This window comes from Oncorhynchus nerka, linkage group LG20, assembly GCF_034236695.1.
Source record: "Oncorhynchus nerka isolate Pitt River linkage group LG20, Oner_Uvic_2.0, whole genome shotgun sequence".
Lineage (NCBI taxonomy): Eukaryota > Metazoa > Chordata > Actinopteri > Salmoniformes > Salmonidae > Oncorhynchus > Oncorhynchus nerka.
The window spans coordinates 66,397,888-66,423,371 of NC_088415.1; the positions used below are offsets into that span (position 1 = coordinate 66,397,888).

General features: G+C 42.1%; 1 protein-coding gene across 1 annotated transcript; it reads right to left on the reverse strand.

The window, feature by feature from the left end:
* Positions 1-1,773: 1,773 nt before the first annotated feature.
* Positions 1,774-21,898, reverse strand: LOC115101569 (opsin-5-like). The gene is made up of 6 exons (XM_029621037.2): positions 21,769-21,898; positions 20,606-20,699; positions 7,829-7,991; positions 6,923-7,050; positions 5,890-6,224; positions 1,774-2,490 (listed from the first exon to the last, which is right to left on the reverse strand). The coding sequence occupies exons 1-6, from the start codon at positions 21,826-21,828 to the stop codon at positions 1,783-1,785; spliced, it is 1,488 nt and encodes a 495-aa protein (XP_029476897.2). The 5' UTR covers positions 21,829-21,898; the 3' UTR covers positions 1,774-1,782.
* Positions 21,899-25,484: the final 3,586 nt, after the last annotated feature.

Genomic DNA, 25,484 nt, shown 5'->3' on the forward strand with positions numbered 1-25,484 from the left:
TCGTGATGCTAACATTCTTATCAAGGCTGGAGCCTGTTAATCCGCTTCGCAAACAGGAGCAAATGTATCTCTGCATGTATGATTAATGAATAAATCAGCGAATGCAAATGCTGATTAGCGTCTGTTTTCCACGCAATAATTACATTATATCAGATTTGTGGATGTTTAAATGAACTTTGTTCCAATTGACTCCCCATAATTCAATCTAATTAAAAGAACCAATATTTACTTTAACCAAGAGTACAAAAAAATCTTTGCTCATTAGTTTCTCATATAGGCAGTTGGCATTTAAATGAATGAATAAATCAACAGACAGCTACCCAGAGAGAGAAGGTGCATGGCAAAGTGCTACAGTACTGTTAGTTCAGCTGTGGAAAACAGGGGGAGATTTAATGGCTAGTAACATGATTGGAAGGAATCAACAGTTTGTAGATTTGGTCAAATCATTTTTTGAACCTTGCAACGGAGGACATTCCATGCCGATGACTGCCATGCATATTTCACACAGTTTTCACACACAACACAGTTCACAATGTGTCAATACCACACAACACATCTGTTTTGTCTTGTTTTTGTTTTTTTCCCTTTCTTCTCTCTCACTCTCTGAATTTGACTATCTACAGTCGCTCAATTTATACTTGGTTATTTGCCCTGCTCTCCCTTTCTCCTCTCCCTGTTGCGCTTATACAGTGGGGCACAAAAGTATTTAGTCAGCCACCAATTGTGCAAGTTCTCCCACTTAAAAAGATGAGAGGCCTGTAATTTTCATCATAGGTACACTTCAACTATGACAGACAAAATGAGAAAAAAAATCCAGAAAAGATCCCGCAGGTCCCCCCGTGTGATTCTGGGATTTTTGGTCTTGGCCATAGTGGAGTTTGGAGTGTGACTGTTTGAGGTTGTGGACAGGTGTCTTTTATACTGATAACAAGTTCAAACAGGTGCCGTTAATACAGGTAACGAGTGGAGGACAGATGAGCCTCTTAAAGAAGAAGTTACAGGTCTGTGAGAGCCAGAAATCTTGCTTGTTTGTAGGTGACCAAATACTTATTTTCCACCATAATTGGCAGATAAATTCATAAAAAATCCTACAATGTGATTTCCTGGATTTTTTTTCTCAGCTTGTCTGTCATAGTTGAAGTGTACCTATGATGAAAATTACAGGCCTCTCATCTTTTTAAGTGGGAGAACATGCAAAATTGGTGGCTGACTAAATACTTTTTTGCCCCACTGTGTACACGGTATGTATACTGGAGTGCTTATTGTTGAGTGAATATCAGTATCTTCAGCTGTTTTGAGTATGACTTTGGTTGATTCTATCGCTGTCTCTCTCATCGATCTCTTTTGTACATAAAGTCAACAGTTTCATGTTGAGTTAAACCATGCTGTACTGAACCAACATAAAACAATCCAGCACCTACTGTATATGTAGACAACTGTAAACACTGGATGGAAATGGGATTGTAGAGGAAGCGGAACTGATGTCAAAGTGGGTTTCGCTTCCATCGTCCATGTGTCAAACTGTTTATTGCCGCAAACCGTATTGTACCTTGGTTTCTGTCCCAATCCTTCCGAGGATGATGGGGTTCCATTTTGTTCCACTGTGTTCTCCTCCAGCCCACATGAATCCCTGAAGGACAACCTAGGTTTTTACTAAGCGCATTTCAACAAAGTCACTGTCTATCTTGACCGATAAATAAATAAAGTCATTTTAAATATCAACTGAAATATATATATCAGAGATGTAAAAAGTATAAAACCAGAGGACGCATATATCACATTCTAGGGCCAGGCAAATTTTGCGTGTCCTGGCACCATCTCCAAGTTGATCTGAAGGTTGTCGATCTCCGAGGTCCTTTTGCCACTCATGGTGGCTCGCAGGGACTTCTTGTGACAGGCCTCCTGTTTTTTATGCTTCTGCCTCTGCTTCTGTGTTGGTTTCTGTGTCAGTGGCTGCAGCTGGGGCTCTGTTGAGAGCTGATCCTGAGGTGCGTTAGTGTTGACTGAGGAGCTGGGGGGGTTGGTGCCACCATGGCAATCTCTGGGGTAGTGTCTGAAGCACTCGAAGGCGTCGCTGCACTTCTCGCAGGTGCTGCTACAACCTCTGTACCCGGCGAGGGCTTGGTTGGCAGATGAGTTGGTGGAACAGGACTGGTCGTGTCCTGGTGGTCTGCGGAGCGACCGGAGGCTAACCTGGACCACAGAGCCGGAGCGGCACTTCCCCACAGCGCCTTGGGAGCAGGAGCACAGGCAGCCCTTCAGACAGGCCCTGCGAAAGCTCAGCAGGGCCCGGTACATCACCCTGCGGAAGTTGGGCCTGAGCAGTAGGTAGATGATGGGGTTGTATATGGTGGAGGACTTGGAAAACATTGCGAGTATGGCAAACGCCAATGGTGGGATGTTCTCCATGTGTCCAAACGCTGCCCACATCGACACCACAGCATAAGGGCTCCACGCTGTGAAGAAACCGATACAGACAGCAACACTCAGCTGGAGGAGAAAGATAAACAATAGGACAGAAAAGGGGGGAAGGAAAGAGTGAGAGAGAGAGAGCAAATGTTATTTAACAGTTTAACAAGATCTATTGGCAGATGGCGTTTTAGTGCACTAGGCACTCCATTCACAACTGACTGACTCCCGAGGATTGAATGATTGAAATAGGAATTGAGATTATTTTAACAACACGGTTAGAGCGAGGGATATTAGGGCCTATCTGACTGCCACTGATTGGATGAAGAGCGTAAGAAGGTATTGGTGAAGCGTTCTCGTATGGATCCTGAGCCAAACGTATAGCAAGGAAGGCTGTGGCTGATGATGCCCACTAAGCTGCGGGTGCAGCAGGCACCCGACTCCACATCCATCATAATGTATTCCTGTATAACTAGCCAAATCCCTCTGATGAGAACCTCCCATCACTAGGGGATTTATTGAGGTCACTTCCAATCTCAGGGAGAGAGACTGATGAAGAGAGAGAGAGAGAGAGATGGAGCTGAGCTTTAGAAAGTCACCTGTCTCTGAAGCAAGGCTTTTGATCTAAAAGATATATATATATTTCACCCGTCGCTTCGTTCCTCTAAATTTGTTTAATTCTGACTCCTAGGCCCTCCCTTTTCAATATGGAGGATGACGTTGGAATCACGCCTCAGAGAAGAGTCCCCAACCAGAGTGGGTTTCCTGATAATAAGATTTGCATCAATCTCCGGTATGAGTGGGTGAGGGACCATCACCCCAGGAGCGGGGCTGGTAGCAGGGAGAGGTGTGTGTGTGTGTGTGTGTGTGTGTGTGTTGCGTTGCACATACTGTACTGTACATGACTGGGAGAGGATGAGTACTTTAATAAAGCCCCTATGGGGGTGAATATACAGGTACAGAAATAAAGGAGAGAGAGTGAAAGAGAGGGAACAAGAAAAGGAGGAAAGAGAGCAAAAGGGGAGGACTACATAAAGCAAAGAAATGGAGACAGGTATTTACTAATCCTAATCTATATCCTGCACTGATCTTGCCTGACGACTCAAACTGAATTCTTCCCGCTGATCTATGTTCGCTATACACTTCAGTCTGAGACTGCCATCGTTGAAGCCATTTGTGGTGATGTCAAAATGACGGGTGTTGTACAAAACAAAGTCATCAGCGATTGGATCATCTCTAACCAATCAGAGTATCAAAGCCAATGACGAATTTTCAAAACGCCGTTTGACCTATTTGTGTTCTGGCTCTGGCCCAACCCACAGGTTTCTGGGACCAGTCAATGTGGTTGCGTTCTACAACTCGTTGGGGAAGTACTCAAATCCAGACTCATTGTGGAGAAGAAACTAATGTCTGTGGGTGGGGCGTAGCAATTGGCTGGAGCAAGGAGTTTTGGGTAGCCAGGCAAGCTCTGAGCATCCTGTTCATTGACATTAAACTATACACACCCCCTATTATGTGAAGTTGCCTTAGTAGTGACTTTACAATACTCTGAATTGAATTTTGAATTAATGAATCATCCAATCAAATACAATCCCAGTCAAAAGTTTGGACACACCTACTCATTCCAGGGTTTTTCTTTATTTGTACTAATTTCTAAAGTACATTGTTGAATAATAGTGAAGACAACTATAAAATAACACATATGGAATCATGTAGTAACCACAACAGTGTTAAACAAATCAAAATATTTTATATTTGAGATTCTTCATAGGAACCACCCTTTTTGCCTTGACAGCTTTGCACTCTAGGCATTCTCTCAACCGGACTTATGAGGTAGTCACCTGTAATACAGGTGTGCCTTGTTAAAAGTACATTTTTCACTCACCACCTGGATTCGGTCTTATGTAGCAAAATGTGAAAAAAATTTTTTTTTTTTTACATTGGATAAAAGTAGACTCAGAACTACAAAATGGTATATCATACACTGTATTTGAGGAACAATGGGAAAGTCATTCAATTGAGATGGTTTGGGATGAGTCGGACCGCAGAGTGAAGGAAAAGCAGCCAACAAGTGCTCAGCACATGTGGGAACTCCTTCAAGACTGTTGGAAAAGCATTCCTCATGAAGCTGGTTGAGATAATGCCAAGAGTGTGCAAAGCTGTCATCAAGGCAAAGGGTGGCTACTTCGAAGATTCTAAAATCTAAAATATATTTTGATTTGATTTTTTTAACACTTTTTTGGTTACTACATGATTCCATATGTGTTATTTCATTGTTTTGATGTATTCAAATCAAATCAAATTTGATTTGTCACATACACATGGTTAGCAGATGTTAATGCGAGTGTAGCGAAATGCTTGTGCTTCTAGTTCCGACAATGCAGTAATAACCAACAAGTAATCTAACTAACAATTCCAAAACTACTGTCTTATACACAGTGTAAGGGGATAAAGAATATGTACATAAGGATATATGAATGAGTGATGGTACAGAGCAGCATAGGCAAGATACAGTAGATGGTATCGAGTACAGTATATACATATGAGATGAGTATGTAAACAAAGTGGCATAGTTAAAGTGGCTAGTGATACATGTATTACATAAGGATGCAGTCGATGATGTAGAGTACAGTATATACGTATGCATATGAGATGAATAATGTAGGGTAAGTAACATTATATAAGGTAGCATTGTTTAAAGTGGCTAGTGATATATTTACATAATTTCCCATCAATTCCCATTATTAAAGTGGCTGGAGTTGAGTCAGTGTCAGTGTGTTGACAGCAGCCGTGGTGGCTGTTTAACAGTCTGATGGCCTTGAGATAGAAGCTGTTTTTCAGTCTCTCGGTCCCAGCTTTGATGCACCTGTACTGACCTCGCCTTCTGGATGATAGCGGGGTGAACAGGCAGTGGTTCGGGTGGTTGATGTCCTTGATGATCTTTATGGCCTTCCTGTAACATCAGGTGGTGTAGGTGTCCTGGAGGGCAGGTAGTTTGCCCCCGGTGATGCGTTGTGCAGACCTCACTACCCTCTGGAGAGCCTTACGGTTGAGGGCGGAGCAGTTGCCGTACCAGGCGGTGATACAGCCCGCCAGGATGCTCTCGATTGTGCATCTGTAGAAGTTTGGGAGTGCTTTTGGTGACAAGCCGAATTTCTTCAGCCTCCTGAGGTTGAAGAGGCGCTGCTGCGCCTTCTTCACGATGCTGTCTGTGTGAGTGGACCAATTCAGTTTGTCTGTGATGTGTATGCTGAGGAACTTAAAACTTGCTACCCTCTCCACTACTGTTCCATCGATGTGGATAGGGGGGTGTTCCCTATTCACTGTTATTCTACAATATAGTAAATATAAAGAAAAACCCTTGAATGAGTAGGTGTCCAAACTTTTGACTGCTACTGTATATTTATCCCTTTTTAAAATCAACAGTTGTCAGAACATGCTTTACGGTACAGTACCCCTGTTAGACTCTTCAGTGCTCACCTTCACAATAACAGCCTGGATGTTGCTCATCTTGGCCGGCCGGGCCTCGTGATGTTCCATGGCCTTACGAGAGGCTCGAACCGTCATCAGGATGCCCGTGTAGGATACCGTGATGAGGCAGCAGGGCACGATGTAGCACAAGATAAAGAGCGCCATTGTGTAGGAGCGGGCCACGGGGTGCAGGTTGGACAGGTGCCAGTCGATGCAGCAGGCTGTGCCATATGGCTCTGGACCATACTCACCCCAGTGGGCCAGAGGGGAGAGGGCGAACACCAGGGCCCAGATCCATGCACAGACTATCAGCAGACGGCCATGCCCCGGGTTGAATCGGTTACCTGAATGGATGGGTGGAGAGATGGATGAGGGATGTATGGGGAGATGGATTCATGGGGAGATGGATGGACCGAAGGATGGATGGATGGATGGATCGATTAATGGATGGGAGAAGGATGGATTGATGGAGAGATGATGGATGGGGGAGATAGTCAGCTTAATAGGATAGCATGGCCATCATTAGAGATTCTGATAAGCACAGGTGGGGATTTCTAAAACTGAAAATGTCATAGGGGAATATTTAGAGAGGTACACATTTTTCAGAACTGTTTTGAATGCTCCCAGAGTGATTTTCTCAATTTCCAGACCTGGGTATGTTATGGCGCACATACTAAATACATGGATAACTGATTCATTATGTACTAGACCATATTTAGAAAGAACAGCAATGAGAGAATACATTAATAACTCATTTGTTAGAGCGTGCCTCAGCTGGATGGCACAATTTTTGCCAACATCACAAGCTATACTAATTGAGTGTTGGTTAGTCAGTTGCAAGTGGACTTGTCAGCCATCAAAGCAGTGGCTGATGTTTGTTCGGTCACTAAGGAATTATCTACTTCTTTTGATTATCTAGTTCCTTTGAACTTTAGATTTTCGCCCCATCAATAAATCAACAGTCAACTACTTAGTGTCGACTTTCACTAATCCTCTGTCAATTCCATAGGCAAGACTAGGGCCAGGCTCTTTGATGACTTACCGTAGAGAGGATAACATACTTTCACAAAACACACCATGCTCAACAGGGTGAGAGTGGTCAGACTGCAGATCCCAAACAACACGCTGCAGAATGCGTAGATCAAACACACCGTTTTCCCAAACAGCCACCTGAGGGAGAGGGGGAGGGACAGAAAGAGAGGGAACAAGCGAGAGCGGGAGGGGTCAGAAAGGCCGTAGAGGGAGAGAGGGTATTAGAGGGATACATAGAGAAGGGGGGGGAGAAATACCGAAAGAGAGAGAGAGTGAGAACACACTGACCATTCAATGTACAGTAAAGCAGGACCTGTCACCACACAACCAAACTAGAAAGGTAATTGTACCATGACAATTGGAGAGGATAGTTTTTAATCCAAACCCAACACCTTTACTAATCTGCATTTACACAGTGTTGTGGCATAAGACATCAAAACCTTTAGTCAAAACACTACAGTTTCCTGCACTGTAAAAAAAAAAAAAAAGGAAAATCCTTTTGGTTTTTACATTAACTTAATGTACCTTTATTTACAGTAATGTACAGGCAATTGTCTGCCAGTAAGTTACCGTAACAAAACTACAGGATTCCTTTACAGTGTGTCTGTGAAGTATAGGAGCCAGTCACATGTGAGGTGAAGCATTTCCTCTCCTCTCCAATGGGCTGCTACTGTGGCTTGGGAACTGCACTGTGCTGGTCTGGAAATGTCCTTTTCACATGATCCTTTCCAGGAGGATCCAGTGGATGAGTAACCAGGTCAGACAGCACAGTACAGCTTGGCTTGGCACTGTAAAATAGTATACAGTGCCAGACCTGGGTACTCCCTTATTTCACTATTATTTGATGGTTTGTACAGTTCCTGTGGTAGATATTTGCTAGGCTTGGCTCTGTGGTGTAAACATGGGTGTACGGTACTTGTGGTAGATGCTGGAGGTGATGGCCATGGGGTAGAGGGACAGGGTCAGACCCATGTCGCTGATGGCCAGGTTGATAATGAAAATCTCAGCTGGTTTGAGCAGGCGCTTCTTCTTGTAGGAAACGTAGAGCAGTGTGCTGTTGCCAAACAGAGAGCACACACCTGCAGACCAGAGAGAGAGAGACAGAGACACCATTCAGTACTCTGCTGTGATAATTACCACAGAGACGGACACGCCTCAGGACAACAACTGGAGGGGTATAGAAATATGCAGAAATATGAACACTAGAACGGGCACGGCTGTACTGTCGGATGGCCGTGTTCTGTTGGGTATGTCCGTTCTAGTAATTCTGTCTATGCCTGTAATCAGTATAGTTAAAGAACATGTTTGAAATAAATGACGTCCCAATGCGGCTGTGTCCCAAAGGAATATTAAGGGCAGTGTTCAGAGTCAATGAATATGGTATATTATTTCCCCAGACTTTTCCTATCAAGGGAGCGTAATTACACATTGATGTAACTAATGAACAAGGACACTCCATAAATCTACACGGAACAAAAATATAAATTCAACATGCAACAATTTCAAAGATGTTACTGTTCGTATAAGGAAAATTCATTAGGCCCTAATCAATGGATTTCACATGACTGGGAATACTGATGTGCATCTGTTGGTCACAGATACCTTCTTTCTTCTTTAAAAAAAATGTAGTGGTGTGGATCAGAAAACTAGTCAGTATCTGGTGTGACCACCATTTGCCTCATGCAGCGCGACATCTCCTTTGCATATAATATATTTAATTAATTGATCAGGCTGTTGATTGTGGCCTGTGGAATGTTGTCCCACTGCTCTTCAAAGGCTGTGCCAAGTTGCTGGAAATTGCGTTTGTTGTCCATAGCTCATGCATGCCCATACCATAATTGACTCGATAACGTTATGGAAAAAGGGTGGCAATTCCTCTCTTGCTACAGAAAAAAAGTGGGCTAGTTTACAGGCATTTTGGGCTGGTTTTGAGTGGTCATTGTCTTTGAAATGTTAGTTAGTCCTGGCAACCCTGGGCGGAGAACGCATCTTACGGTGGGTGTACTGTGAGCAAGTGACACGGGGAACAAAGATTTTTATAACTGACCAAATTGTTATATAACAAAGTATTGAGATAAACTTTTGTTATTGACCAAATACTTATTTTCCACCATAATTTGCAAATAAATTCATAAAAAAATCCTACAATGTGATTTTCTGGAGAAAAAAATCTAATTTTGTCTGTCATAGTTGAAGTGTACCTATGATGAAAATTACAGGCCTCTCATCTTTTTAAGTGGGAGAACTTGCACAATTGGTGGCTGACTAAATACTTTTTTGCCCCACTGTAAGTATCTTATATCGGCTGAAAGCTTAAATTCTTGTTAATCTAACTGCACTGTCCAATTTACAGTAGCCATTACAGCGAAAACATGCCAAACGTTTGTTTTTCCACCAGCACAGGTTTCATACATTCACATATAACAATTAAATATTCACTTTTTGAAAATCTTCCTCTGATTTGTCATCCAAAGGGTCCCAGCTATAACATGTAGTCTTGTTTTGTTAGATAAAATCCATCTTTATAGCCCAAAAAGTCGGTTTAGTTGGCGCCATCGATTTGAGTAATCCACTCGTTCAACTTGCAGAGAAAGGGATCTGAAAATCTACCCCTAAACTTTGTTTCAACAAGTCAAAATACATTTCTATTTACTCCTCAGATACCCTAAAATGTAATCAAACTATAATGTGTGTTTCGGAAAGAAGTATGATCAATAGGAAATCGATTTTAACAGGTGCATAATGTCTTCATGCCGCGCACAAACACGCATTTCCAAGACTGTGACCTACTAAAACTGATATTTATTTTTCGTTTTTGAAGTTACAAGCCTGAAACCTTGAACATAGACTGCTGACAGCCCGTGGAAGCCATAGGAATTGCATCCATGGAGCTAATTCTCAATATGACCTTTCTCTTGCATTTCTAATAGAATGGTCTCTCAACAAAAAAAAAATCAGGTTGGTTTTTCTTTGAATTTTCTCCTAACATATCTATTGTGTTATCTTCTCCATCATTATTTTAAAATTTCTACAAACTTCAGTGTTTTCTTTCCAATGGTACCAATTATTTGCATATCCTGACTTCATGGCCTGAGTTACAGGCAGTTTACTTTGGGCATGTCATTCAAATCAAATCAAATTTTATTTGTCACATACACATGGTTAGCAGATGTTAATGCGAGTGTAGCGAAATGCTTGTGCTTCTAGTTCCGACAATGCAGTGATAACCAACAAGTAATCTAACAATTCCAAAACTACTGTCTTATACACAGTGTAAGGGGATAAGGAATATGTACATAAGGATATATGAATGAGTGATGGTACAGAGCAGCATACAGTAGATGGTATCGAGTACAGTATATACATATGAGATGAGATGAGTATGTAGACAAAGTAAACAAAGTGGCATAGTTAAAGTGGCTAGTGACATAAGAATGCAGTCGATGATCTAGAGTACAGTATATACATATGCATATGAGATGAATAATGTAGGGTAAGTAACATTATATAAGGTAGCATTGTTTAAAGTGGCTAGTGATATATTTACATCATTTCCCATTATTAAAGTGGCTGGAGTTGGGTCAGTGTCAATGACAGTGTGTTGGCAGCAGCCACTCAATGTTAGTGGTGGCTGTTTAACAGTCTGATGGCCTTGAGATAGAAGCTGTTTTTCAGTCTCTCGGTCCCAGCTTTGATGCACCTGTACTGACCTCGCCTTCTGGATGATAGCGGGGTGAACAGGCAGTGGTTCGGTGGTTGATGTCCTTGATGATCTTTATGGCCTTCCTGTAACATCGGGTGGTGTAGGTGTCCTGGAGGGCAGGTAGTTTGCCCCCGGTGATGCGTTGTGCAGACCTCACTACCCTCTGGAGAGCCTTACGGTTGAGGGCGGAGCAGTTGCCGTACCAGGCGGTGATACAGCCCGCCAGGATGCTCTCGATTGTGCATCTGTAGAAGTTTGTGAGTGCTTTTGGTGACAAGCCGAATTTCTTCAGCCTCCTGAGGTTGAAGAGGCGCTGCTGCGCCTTCTTCACGACGCTGTCAGTGTGAGTGGACCAATTCAGTTTGTCTGTGATGTGTATGCCGAGGAACTTAAAACTTGCTACCCTCTCCACTACTGCAGGAAGTGGAGAAAAAAGGGTCCGAGCCCTAAAATTAAGAAGGAATATCCTTGTAACTTGTTACGACGTTAGAAGCTAAATTCAGTTTATCAAAATAACTATTCTTGTAAGTTGACATAAAAAAGGAATTTGAATATGTCTCAAGACAAAAGATAATTAGCCCGTAAACTTGTCAGATCAATTTCCATCAATGGATGTCAATTTAACTCATTTGACTGCTATGGTTAAGCAATAAGTCCCCAGGGGGTGTGGTATATGGCTAATATACTACCGCAGAGGGCTGTTCTTAAGCATGACCCAAAGTGGAGTGCCTGGATACAAATGTTAGCCGTTGTATATTGGCCATATACCAAAAAAATCCAGGGGTGTCTTATTGCTATTATAAACTGGTTACCAATGTAATTAAAACAGCAAAAAATACGTATTTTTGTCATACCCCTGGTAAGAGTCTGAAACTTTCAGCCAAATCAGCATTCAGGGCTTGAACCCAGTTTATAATTAAGCAATAAGGCCTGAGGAGGTGTGGTATATGGCCAATATACCATGGCTAAGGGCTCTTCTTATGCACGACGCAACGTGGAGTATACGCGGTATAGCAACGCGGTATATTGGCCATATATCACAACCCCCCGAACTGCCTCATTGCTATTATAAACTGGTTACCAAAGTAATTATGGCAGTAAAAATAAATGCTTTGTCATACCAGCTGTCAGCCAATCAGCATTCAGGGATCAAACCACCCAGTTTATATTTGTACATAAATCTCTTTCGCGCATCTGCATAACTACAGATCAATCCGACAGGAGAGTGTGAGTGATGAAAGTTGGACAGATGTTCTCAATTTCTGAGCAAAAAAACTATTTTCTGGCAATTATTTATCAAATCAAATTGTATGTCACATTCCCCGAATACTTACAGTGAAATGCTTACTTACAAGCCTTTAACCAACAATGCATTTTTAAGAAAATACCTAAAAAAAAAATAGTAAGAGATAAGAATAGCAAATAAGAACAGCAGTAAATAACAATAGCGGGGCAATATACAGGGGGTACCGGTACAGAGTCAATGTGCAGGGCACCGGTGTCAAGGTAATATGTACATGTAGGTAGAGTTATTAAAGTGACTATGCATAGATAATAACAGAGAGTAGCAGCATCGTAAAGGAGGGGACATTTGATTAGCTGCTCAGGAGTCTTATGGCTTGGGAGTAGAAGCTGTTTAGAAGCCTCTTGGACCTACACTTGGTGCTCCGGTACCACTTGCCGTGCGGTAGCAGAGAGAACAGTCTATGACTAGGGTGGCTGGAGTATTTGACAATTCTTAGGGCCTTCCTTTGACACCGCCTTTTATAGAGGTCCTGGATGGCAGAAAGCTTGGCCCCAGTGATGTACTGGGCCGTACGCACTACCCTCTGTAGTGCCTTGCAGTCGGAGGCCGAGCAGTTGCCATACCAGGCAGTGGTGAAACCTGTCAGGATGCTCTCGATGGTGCAGCTGTAAAACATTGAGGATCTGAGGACCCATGCAAAATCTTCTCAGTCTCTTGAAGGGGAATAGGTTTTGTCGTGCCCTCTTCACAACTGTCTTGGTGTGCTTGGACAATGTCAGTTTGTTGGTGATGTGGACGCCAAGGAACTTCCAATTTAATTAACTTAACATGGCCATTAATAATGGCATAAAAACACAAGCTCTCAACCTGCTCCACTACAGACCCGTCGATGAGAATGGGTGGCGTGCTCGGTCCTCCTTTCCTGTAGTCCACAATCCTCCCCTATGTGCCAGATATTAGGACTACAACCCGTTATAAATGGCATACTTGAGAGATTGGCATGTCATTTTAATAGGCATATACTACTGACTAAAAACTGGGTATATGATTGTAATCCAACTTTGCCATGGTTTGCTTAGCAAGATGCAGGTAGCCTATAGCCCCTGATAGGCTTACATCTAATTTCAGATGGGCTACAGTAGCCTAGTCAAGATATAGGCAAGGTGTAAACTGAACGATTTAGCAGCTTGCTTAGTTCAAATTGACAGACTAATTGATTCAACATGAATAACAAGGCGATTTCGAGGTAAGAAGTGCTTGCGTTTCCCAATAGCCTGCTGGAATAGGCTTCTGAGGATGAAATATGAATAATGTGTATATGAACTGAATATGCTGGTCAACAACAGCCAGCGTTTATTTGATTTACCTGTAGCCTAATCAGACTGCCTGTTACCGTCAATTTTATGCATACTAACAATTGAACTGCAATTGCGACAGAGTTTTGATAACTTCCAATTTAATGAACTAAACATGGCCATTAATAATGGCATAATAACACAAGGCTACAACAACAATAAGCTGTTATAGGCTATTTATTACATCTGTTTACCAGTCTGTTTACCGGTAGGCTACACAAGTGGCACAAATTAATTGGCGATGACTCCAGTGAAATCGGGATTTCAACATATTTATTGTATCAAATGGTAGCCTACAATGGCATACACATTAATAGGCTACTTGATGGGCAACAGATGCAAATGCATCATTATCCACATCTAAATTTCACTGAGGACTTTTCCTCATAACAGAAGCACACGAGGGAGTTCCATAACTTACATTTCAAATTTCCACTCAGGCAGCCCCCCGAGACCCAAGAACTGAGCATCCCTGAAACACATCAGTTCTAGCGTGTTAATATGTTTTATGGGAAAAAGGTGTCTATATAATGATAATCTAAATAGTCGACCTACAACTGGTAAACAGTTGTCACAACGTGCGAGCATTCTGCTCTGTCTCCTCTCACTCACATGACTCAGCCAGTAGTGAACTAAGCTTTTTGCTGCAGTGCTCTCTCAACACACACACACACACACACAGTAGGCCAGGGATTTTGGGCCCCGTGAAAAGATATCACATTGGGCCGCACCACCACAGGCCACACCAACCCTGCGCAATTGCTGTAACCACACACCTCCAGAACCCAATCGACCCATTCAAAGCTTTAAATAACTCTACCTTTGCAGGCTTACAACTCTCTTGTAGTCCAATATTTACTGTACAATATTTACTGACAGTGAGCTGTGAAAATATAACTCTGTGCAGACATACATGCAACATTCTGCGTACAATGGAATTCACTATTTGATGTAAGACTGATACCCTCTATAAGAAATGTGCTAAATGCCATCTTTTACAGTCTAAAGATAATTTTAATGGAAAATTCTCTTAACATTAATGAAAAACTTCAAATAAATCTAACTTAAATATACATGAACCTCTTCAATTAAAAATAAATTAACATAATCTATAGAATTATATAACAAACAAAATAATAAAATCAGCAGCAGATTTGAGCTATGTATACATAACTAGAAAATAAGCAGCTGTAAAAGTGGAAATGGAAGATTGAAAACGAAAATGAAAAGGCCTGATGGTGGCGCTAGAGGAAAGGTCAAGAGGTCACCAAATCAATAGGTTTCTTCCACTTGGGGTATTGATTGTGCACAACACATTTTATGGCAATCACGCAATTACTTTGCGATATATCTTGTTCTCAGTCTGTTCTCAGCCTGTGGGCATCATGTGTGTTGTGATCCAATATCCACAGCCATGCCACTTAACAGTTATCACTGGTCCTTGCTCAGCCTTACTCACCAAGAGCCCAGCACTGAGCCTTCTTGCTAGCAAAGTCACTGATCAAGTCTTTGAAGTTCAGATTTCTAGCTAACTGAATTTCAATGGACAGCATGGCGAGACTGCAAAGCCTGTCCTGGGACATATTGGACCTCAAATAGTTTATCAGTTTTAGCTTACTGAAAGCTCTTGCCACCAGCAACAGTCACAGGCAGTGTGCAAAATATACGTAAAGAAATGCACACTTCTCCCAAAAATACTTTGCAGCTGCATCTTACAAATTGCATTCAGGAGACCAAGAGGGGACAAGTTAGGGGGGAAAGTGGCAGCATATACAGTGTTCAGGTGTCTTACTTCATTTTGAATCTCAGGTGTAAGATCTCTGGAATACTTCATGATCAGTGGCTGGCAAACAGAAGGGTCTTAATCCTCACTAATCTGCCCAACTTTCAGAACAGCAGAAAATTCTTTTAAAAAACACTGTGTTCCGAAACACCATTGCTGCACTGTCCTGAGCTGTCTGTTTAGAGGTCTCATCATGGAATCTCTTCCGTTACCTGTGGGGGCTGTGTTCCTTGCTAAATATGCGTTGCAATCAGTGTTGCCTCAGACAGGACGGACTCCCATCTCTTCCTTTTAAGGCTCTGATATTGGCTGCCTCTGTGTCAAGTGAGATTTTTCCTGACTGGGGAATCACATTCCTGTCCTCAATGCATTGCAGTACCTGCAATTAGGCTAAATTACATGTCATTCAATACAATGCTGCTCACCTCCTTCAGTTGGGAGTAGGGCTGGTTCAGGGGTATGGGGATGGGGAGTCGGGGCTGGTTCAGGGGTATGGGGAGTCGGGGCTAGTTCAGGGGTATGGAGAGTCGGGGCTGGTTCAGGGGTATGGGGAGACGGGGCAGGTTCAGGGGGATGCGGAGACGGGGCTGGTTCAGGGGGATGGGGATGAGGAGACAGGGCTGCTGAGCTTGACGCTGCATCTGTTGAGCCTGGCATCAGGCAGGGGCAGGGACAACTGATTTAGCTTGCTAAAACTTTGCCCACATTGATTAAATGTTGGCCAAAAGTGGAGCGAAATGAAAACACAGAATTTTCTGTGAAGATATGAAGTAGCTAATGTTAGGAGAGCAAAATTAGCCTATTTCAATATGGACTAAGCTAACAGGTCAATTTCCACCACTCATGGGCGACACAGACCTTCCTTTGTGAAAAATTGGGTGACATTCTGTCGCCTTTTCTCTTTTTTCATTTTTGGAAGCCATAATTCTCTTTAGGAAGCTGAGGCATGATGCTCCACCGGCACTCCGCACTCTCAATTCAATGCTATTAGTGAAGGGTCATTTGCTCCAAGAGCCAGCTCTTGTAGGTGATCTTTGGGAGACATAAATCAGAAGAGCCGAATCCATTTATAAAAATATATATTTTTAAATAGGATATGAATAATTAAAAATGTTAAATGAATAGAATTAACTAATTCAAAGAATGAAAAATGAAATAAAATAATATAGGGGTAAATGCTCGAGCACACACAGACTTTCTTACTGTCTGCTCAGACTAACAGCCTCACCTGTTGTTCCTGTCAATCAGACACACAGTGTCAACCAATGAACCAAAGATGTGTGAGGGAGGACCGAGCCAACTCACTCACAGTCATACACTTAGCAGCCGAGGAAAGAGAGGAAGGACAGCTGTGAAAACAACTCGGAAGCACAGTAGCATTTGGATTTATTTTAATAATGTAGACAATGTTAGAGCACCAGAATTTGTCAAAACAAAATCTCATATAAATGCCCAACTTATACCGGCATACGCTAACTGTGCACCCACACGTGCCGATATATCCACTCAGTCAAGTAGGCCTACTCCGCGACCCACAGCAACGCAGTCTTTTATGGACCAGTTTATGCCAAAGTCTATGTCTGTTGCAAAACAAGGCCAAAATTGATATTGCATTGGCTAAAATGATTGCCACCGATTTCCAGCCATTTTCGATTGTGGAGGACAGAGGTTTTAGAAATTATAGCAATAGTCTAAATCCAATGTACACAATTCCAAGCAGAAAACCCCTTTCAAAATCCCTTATTCCACAACTGTATGAGAGCACACAGGCTTCAGTGCAGGAAATAGTAACAAAAAGCGACTGCAGTTTGCCTTACCACTGACTGCTGGACATTTTTTATTTATTTATTTATTTTTATTTCACCTGGAGGTAGGCCCAGTTGAGAACAAGTTCTCATTTACAACTGGCCAAGATAAAGCATAGCAGTGCGACAAAAACAACACAGAGTTACACAAACAACCATACAGTCAATAACACAAAAGAAAAGAAAAATAGAAATATCTATGTTCAGTGTGTGCAAATGTAGAAGAGTAGGGAGGTAGGCAATACATTACATTTAGATTTAAATTTACATTTAAATAGGCCATAGAGGCTAAAATAATTGCAATTTAGCTTTAATACTGGAGTGATATGTGCAGATGATGTGCAAGTAGAGATACTGGGGTGCAAAAGAGCAAGAGGGTAAGTAATAATATGGGGATGAGGTAGTCGGGTGTGCTATTTACAGATTGGCTGTGTACAGGTACAGTGATTGGTAAACTGCTCTGACAGCTGATGCTTAAAGTTAGAGAGGGAGATATAAGACTTCAGCTTCAGAGATTATTGCAATTCGTTCCAGTCATTGGCAGCAGAGAACTGGAAGGAAAGGTGGCCAAAGGAAGTAATGGCTTTGGGGATGACCATTGTAATATATCTGCTGGAGTTTGTGCTACGGGTGAGCGTTGCTATGGTGACCAGTGAGCTGAGATAAGGCGGGGCTTTACCTAGCAAAGACTTATAGATGACCTGTAGCCAGTGGGTTTGGCGACGGATATGTATTGAGCGCCAGCCAACGAGAGCGTAGAGGTCACAGTGGTGAGTAGTATATGGGGCTTTGGTGATAAAACGGATGGCACTGTGATAGACTACATCCAGTTTTCTGAGTAGAGTGTTGGGGGCTATTTTGTAAATGACATCGGCAAAGTCAAGGATCGATAGGACAGTCAGTTTTACGAGAGTATGTTTGGCGGCATGAGTAAAGAAGGCTTTGTTGCGAAAAAGGAAGCCGATTCTAGATTTAAATTTGGATTGGAGATGCTTATTGTGAGTCTGGAAGGAGAGTTTACAGTCTAACCAGACACCTAGGTATTTCTAGTTATCCACATATTCTAGGTCAGAACCGTCCAGAGTAGTGATGCTAGTCGGGCGGGAGGGTGAGGGCAGCAATCGGTCGAAGAGCATGCACTTAGTTTTACTAGCATTTAAAAGCAGTTGGAGGCAGCAGAAGGAGTGTTGTATGTTGTGAAAGCTCATTTGGAGGTTTGTTAGCACAGTGTCCAAAGAAGGGCCAGATGTATACAGCATGGTGTCGTCTGCATAGAGGTGGATCAGAGAATCACCAGCAGCAAGAACGACTTCATTGATATATACAGAGAAAAGAGTCGCCCGAGAATTGAACCCTGTGGCTCCGCCATAGAGAATGCCAGAGGTCCAGACAACAGGCCCTCCGATTTGACACACTGAACTCTGTCTGCGAAGTATTTGGTGAAACAGGCGAGGCAGTCATTTGAGAAGCCAAGGATATTGAGTCTGCCGATAAGAATGCAGTGATTGACAGAGTCGAAAGCCTTGGCCAGGTCGATGAAGACGGCTGCACAGTACTGTATTTTATCGATGGCGGTTGTGATATTGTTTAGGACCTTGAGCATGGCTGAGGTGCACCCATGACCAGCTCGGAAACCAGATTGCATAGTGGAGAAGGTACGGAGGGATTCGAAATGGTCGGGTATCAAGGGTAACCACTTCTTACATGTCGGTTACATGTCACTTCATTGAAGATCTTTCGATGTCTAGCTGTCTTCTGGACTGCTTTGAGTTCAGCGACAGACACACCTCAGAGAACTTGGCAGAGGAACTGTTGAGAGTGGCCAGAGAATGGCAAGTAGATGGAAAAGTGGTCTGTTGTGTTAGCGACAATGCAACTAACAAACCAAAGCCATGAACATTTTCAGAATTTCCATCATCCAGATCTTGCCCACACAATCAACCTGGTTGTAAGAGATGCTCTGAAGGTGATGAAGCCCACTGTGGACAAAGTGAAAGCATTTGGGGAATACTTCAACAGGAGCATAGCAGGTGCTGAAAAACGAACGTCTACACAACGCCAGATGGGGATGCCTGAGCTGAGGCCTAAACAAGACTGCATTACAAGGTGAAATTCAACATTTTATATGTTGAAGCGGTTTCTTGAGTCAAAGGATGCCATCATCTCTACCCTGGCCAATGTCAATGCACCTGTTGATGCTCTGACCCAAGAGGAATGGCAGGTGTTGGAGGAGGTGTGCAGAGTCCTGGAACCCTTTGAGCAGGTCACTGTGGAGATCAGTGGAGAGAGGTACCGTAAGCAGTTATTACTACATCATTATTTAATCCAGCATTATATATGTATATGAGCAGTAGATGAGAATGCAGTATCAGTAGACAAAACATGAACCTGAACTAATAAGTTACTGTTCTCTCTTTTCAGCTATGTGACAGCCTCAAAAATGATACTGTGTAAGGGTCTGCAGCGAATCAAAGCCAGTCGCCAGAGAGAAGCAAATGTAACCACAGGACATGTGACAGAGTTGATGGACACCCTATGTCCATCAATAGACAGAAAGTTCCACAGAATGGAATATAATCACATGCTATCAGAAACCGCTGCACTTGATTGATGAGGCTCTTCAAAGAATAACCTCAGCAGCAGGGAGGGACAGCCCCAGCAGTCAGCTGGCTCAGGCACCAGGAAGAAGAGGGATCAGATGGAGCAGAAGCACCAGTAGTAGTGCCACAAACGTCTTCTGTTTGGATGCTGTTTGACGAGAGAGCAACTGGGGATGCAGCATGAAGGAATCCCTCAGCAGATGCCATAATGGAGGTGTGATCCTATTTGGAGGATCTTCTGAGCTGGTGGAAGAACAAGGCCTCTGTCTACCCACGGCTTACTAAAGTCATGAGAGGGAGACTCTGCATAGTGGCCACATCCCTTCCCCCTAAGAGGGTCTTCTCAAAAACGAGAGGTTAACTTTTTACCAAAAACAAGAAAAATAAACCGTTGGTTTTATTTGTACATTGCAAATAAAATATTATATTAATGATAGGTTAATAATTTAACGGTGAATTTTTTAACCTAATGTTCTAATCATTTTTTAGGGCCCCTATCAGTCACAGGCCCTTAGAATTGTCTTAACTTTCCCACCCCATACGGCACCCCTGACTCAGCAACAGTTTGTCTCAGTGCCTGATAGTCACCAACAGGTCACAGTGAAATCGATTTTAGTTTTTTTAAAGAGAAATGACATGGCTGGCGGGGTGCATCTTAGAAGTAGCCAACAAAAAAAACAACCAGCAACCAATACATTTTCACCCGTGACATCGTTTTAAAAGTTGCTCTATGTGGTTAGAAAGTGATGGACATGGCAACCCTGCCTACTCCTGCTAGATACCGATACTGCACAAAACATGTGTACATATTATTCTGTAAATTGTGCCTTCCTACATTAAATGTATGCTGACATATTTATTCTGTTCTACTGAGCCATTTACTTTATGTTCGTGTTCTTATCTTCTATTGTTTCTTCTTGTTGCATTGTCGAGAAGGAACCTGCAAATAAGCATTTCGTTGGACGGTGCATACCATGTGTATCCTCTACATTCGACTAGTAAAATGTATGCACATGAGAACACACACACACTCCCAGGTTAAGTCCCAGTGTGTAGTCTGGCGTCATGCCGAGAACTGACAGAGAGCTGGTCATCATGTTACAGGTCAGCAACATGCTTCATCCTCTCCTCTCTGCCTACATTCACATGTGGCTGACTGGGGGGTGTAAGTGAACCCTTTTTGAAGAGAGAGCTCACTTACCAAACACAGCGTACACTATGGCTACTGTTATGTCCGCCGCCACAGGTATGTTTGAATGGAATGCAATGTCCTCAACGTTGGCAATCGCCCTCATCTGAAATGGAAGAGAATAGAAAGAGATACAGTTACATATGTATACTAAACATTCTCTCTCTCTCTCTCTCTCACTCTCTCTCTCTCTCTCTCTCTCTCTCTCTCTCTCTCTCTCTCTCTCTCTCTCTCTCTCTCTCTCTCTCTCTCTCTCTCTCTCTCTCTCTCTCTCTCTCTCTCTCTCTCTCTCTCTCTCTCTCTCTCTCTCTCTCTCTCTCTCTCTCTCTCTCTCTCTCTCTCTCTCTCTCTCTCTCTCTCACGAACATTGCAAATGCATTCAGTTGACGACATGTTGGTTTCAACAAATAAAGAAGTCCATCAACTTCCATTCATCCTCCATGAAAGGTTGAATACCTCTCACATGTCCGTTCTGTTTTCATCTTGGTGTACTTGGAGGTTTACCTTTTTTTCTGTGTTGCGTGTCAGTAAATCCAAGCCCCTCAGTCCACACAACCCATCACCAGGGTGGTTTTAAGTTGCATTGTTAACAGAAAGATGAGTAAGAACAATTTTTTGCTCCAAGGCATAGAGAGGGATGGGAGCTGAGAGTACGCTTGATTTTTTGTATGTGTGTGTGTTTGTGTGTGTGTGGTGGGATATCAGAAAGAAATTAATGGGATTATACCTTATGGTAGTATATGATTCTTTCGGCTGCTCACAGCAATGATTTATGTGGTGCTTAGCACTGCAGGGTCATGTTAGCTCAGTTGTGAGTCTGTTTGAGTGTATGTGGTCACACATTTAAACCAGTGCATGGCGCTGGGACCATTGGTGGTAGTATGAAATGGATTTCTGCATGGATATTGGCATTGCAAGACTGCAATCTTTATGCATGCATCATTTACTGTAGGTTACTCTAAAGAAGATGGTGTGTGTCTGTGTGTATGAGCGAGAGAAAGAAACAGATTGAGACATGGGGGGGGGGGGGGGGGATGTGGACTTACAGCGCAGAAGGTTGGTGACACCTTAATTGGGGAGGATGGGATCGTGGTAATGGCTCGAGAGCAATGAGTGGAATGCTATTTAAACCAGCAAACACATAGTTTCCATGTGTTGGATACCATTTAACTCACTCTGTTCCAGTCGTTATTATGAGCTATCCTCCCCTCAGCAGCCTCCTGTGACTTATCCATCAACTCTCAGCCTGTTGTTGGTTCAATGTTATTCTCCCTAAGATGAAACATCAATCATTATATGAGATGCTTTTTTCCATTTTCACATGAAAAGTATTGCAGAAATAGGACATGAAACCTGCAATGAAACTAGCAGCCTTAACGAATTACATAATAACTAAGCTGTTAAAACAATAAAGGCTGTATCTAAACTATCCTTTACAGGTGATCCATCTTAATCTTCCATTTTCATTCAGGGGATCAAGTAAATATCTGTTAGACATCTGATACCAGACCAATGATGTCACCAGACACAGGGGTCACAGGGGTCAATTGCTTTGGGTTGCCTAGAAAGACCGGATATTAAGCAATGGCATAACTAACATCTCCAACCAGATCTGAAATCACAATTAAAATGTCAATGTATCACTTTGTTAGAACTCGTATTGTCATTAGTCCAAGACAAGACAATGATTAGACAAGAGGATCAATATCTTCCAAAAGCACTTGTATTGACTTTGAGCACTGTGTTGCGAGCTCTGCTTTAAACAACCACCACAGCTGTTAAATGAGAGTTCGATTGACTCGTTTGACAGAAGTAGGCTGGTGAAGTGCAGGGTTACCACTTACCTGTGTGGATGACAAGACAATGACCTACACTTTAGAACACCACTGCTTTAATCAAAAGTCACCCTGGGGGTTAGCAAACTAAATTCAACTCCATGCTGACTGGAGGAATGTTCAATTGGAACAACTTTTCTTACGGTTGGCCAAATTCGGTAATGGATTTGCCGCGAGCTCCGTTCGAAAGCAGAACACGTCATCAACTCTGAACGGTAATTAATTACCAGGTGTGCGCTAACTCTGATTTGATGTATCTTCAGTTAATGTTTTGCAGCTGAGTTTTCTGTCACACCAATTCAACACAGTTGGTGAGTAACATGAATTCTAGGCTAGACTATGCCGTCTAGATTTTTTTCAATTCAGTGGAATTGAGATGGATTATGGAGTGATTTTGTATCATGTGTGAGTTCTCTGCATTTTGTATTATTGGATATCCTGACAAAACAAAGCTCTGTGGTTGTGAAAAATGTTGTACATGTTTTGTAGAATCCCAGCCTGGTTTAGACGTAAAAATCAGGGACACTCATATTAGTATATGTTGCGTTTGGCATGGTTACATAAAACAGAAGCCAACTGAAGGCAACATTAAATTGAGGATGGTTGGTCAGGGTGGATGGGTGGGTGTATAACGAGAATATCTAGCAACCCAAAGGTTGCGCTTTCTTTGCTCATCACGGACAACTTTATAATTTTAGCAATTTGGGACCTACTTACTACTTTTTAGGTACTTTGCAACTACTTAGCATGTTAGCTAACCCTTTCCCCTAAACTTAACTCCTAACCCAGGGATCATCAACTAGATTCCGCCGCGGGACGATTGACCGCAAGAATCCCAAACATATATAATATTTCACTAAAACATAATCATCACCTTGCTTACATTAGTATACGATCACATTATTGGTGGACATAAAGTATTGTAAAAACAGCAGCAAATCAGTTCCAGGTGATTTTCATTTTGGAAATCTGTATTCCCACGCATAATTGAGAGATACTGTATAATATACATATAATTGAGAGATACTGTATAATATACATATAATTGAGAGATACTGTATAATATACATATAATTGAGAGATACTGTATATTATACATATAATTGAGAGATACTGTATATTATACATATACAGCATCTCTATTATACGTGGGAATACTTTTGGATTTCCAAAATTAAAATCACCTGGAACTGATTTGCTGCTGACTTTACAGTCTTCTATGTCCAACAATAATTCCCAAAAATCATCACCAGTGGTGCCTAAATAACAGCAATAAACAGTGTTCTATTGTTATGTAAAATGGGGACTGTAAAAAAATCTAATTATGATACATATTTGATACCAACTCTTGCAGGCAAAGCTTTTTTTTAAGTGTTGATAGTAGGCTACATATTGAATCCCATTCCAAAAGCCTAATAGTGCATTCAAAATGAAAAAAAGTCTAGGCTAATTCAGTTTCTTACCTTGTCAGAGCGTGCTGCTGGGTTCCAGGTATGTTGCTTGTCAATTTCTAGAAAGCCCCAGGAAGTTACCTGACAATGCCCTCCAATCCACATTGGTCATGTCCAGCCATGGTTATTCAATGAGTTGTGTGTCGGAAACATACACACAAAACAATCAGCTCCCCCGGTCTCCAAAATGAACGCTGGGGATCCTGGCGAAAGGTGGCATGGTGCATCTGTGAGAGAATCGTCTGTGTGTCAATTGGGCTTCTGATAGAAATCTGACCACGTGTTCTGAAGCCTACTACACTGGCTTTGTCAAAACACTACGGAATGAATTCAACAGCTTGACGCTTCTGTTAATGACTGACGTCAGGTGGAAATTTGTAGAATTCTGGAGCCAATTGGAGCCCGGGGCTTTTACGCACACCGATACACGTATTTATTTTGTATGTATGCTATTCAGAAAATGATTCATACATGACAACATTACCTGACTGCACATTACACTCATCTAAAATGTTATTTAGATTATTTCCATTCAAAATCTAAAACTTCCTCAACTTAACAAGTTATAAATGGTATTGGACTAGACTCGTCTAAATATGATAATAGTTCCCTTTAGTTTAGTGGGATGAGTAACCTACATGAAATGCATAATTTACTTTGTGGATTTGTGTGATGGCATTCCATGGATCAATAGCCTCTCCACTTATGTAGCTTGTGTGAGTAGGATCAGTATATGCTGAAGAGGAAAAAAAATAGCTTTTAATTGTGGACAATACCCCATTATCTAAATGTCTCTGTGTAAAATAGTTGCCTGTATTCTGTGTGAGCATTCCCTGTGATATATTATGGTACACATGTCAAATTATTCCTTGGCCATGTGACTCACCCAACCCTAAGGGTCTTTAGAGGTCTCATAACCTTCCGATGTACAGTATGTACGGATCCATCACCATTTAATTGGATGTACTGTATCTGTACATAATTGTATTCCAAATGTATTTTCACATTCAAAAATGTTTGTGGGCATTGGACAACATTCTAGAGGGTTAAATAGGTCAACAACTAGAGTGTTCAATACAAGCTCAACACAACTTTTGAAACACACTTTATTATTATTAGGGACTCTACATGATTGCCTGGCAGAACAGCTCCTAAAGTGGAACTGTATGTCATTGGCATGTCAGATTTCATTAATAATGAATTTTAGGACCAACATAATTTCATGCGGTCATCCTTCACCCCCATTCACCTCAATTTAAATTGTTTTGATTGATGTGCCTCCCTGATCCAGCATTAATTACAATAGATGCTCATTGCATACCCCCCACACCCCCACGTAACCTTAAATGGATTCCATTGCTTGGATTAAGTCAAAGGCCCTTTCGGTTACCTCTGTGAAAATACATTTTCAATTTGTCACAGAAAATGGAAAAAAAGGGGGAAACATTCACATTTGTCATACCCTCAAAGCTGAGATTAATTATCCTCAAACAAATTGCATCTGCATAGGAAGAGTTACCTGTCCATTGTTCCCTGGATAGCCACAGGCCTTTTTCTCCCCTCCACTACAGCGATGTGTTTGAGCGCAGAACTGCAAATCATGCT

Excerpts from the sequence above, each read along its gene's own strand:
- LOC115101569 (XM_029621037.2), bottom strand. The coding sequence starts at position 21,828 with ATGGATAAGTCACAGGAGGCTGCTGAGGGGAGGATAGCTCATAATAAC. Across the intron at positions 7,051-7,828 it reads ACCTCCAGCATCTACCACAA|GTGGCTGTTTGGGAAAACGG; the intron begins GTACCGTACACC and ends CCTCTCCCTCAG. Across the intron at positions 6,225-6,922 it reads AGTATGTTATCCTCTCTACG|GTAACCGATTCAACCCGGGG; the intron begins GTAAGTCATCAA and ends CCATCCATTCAG.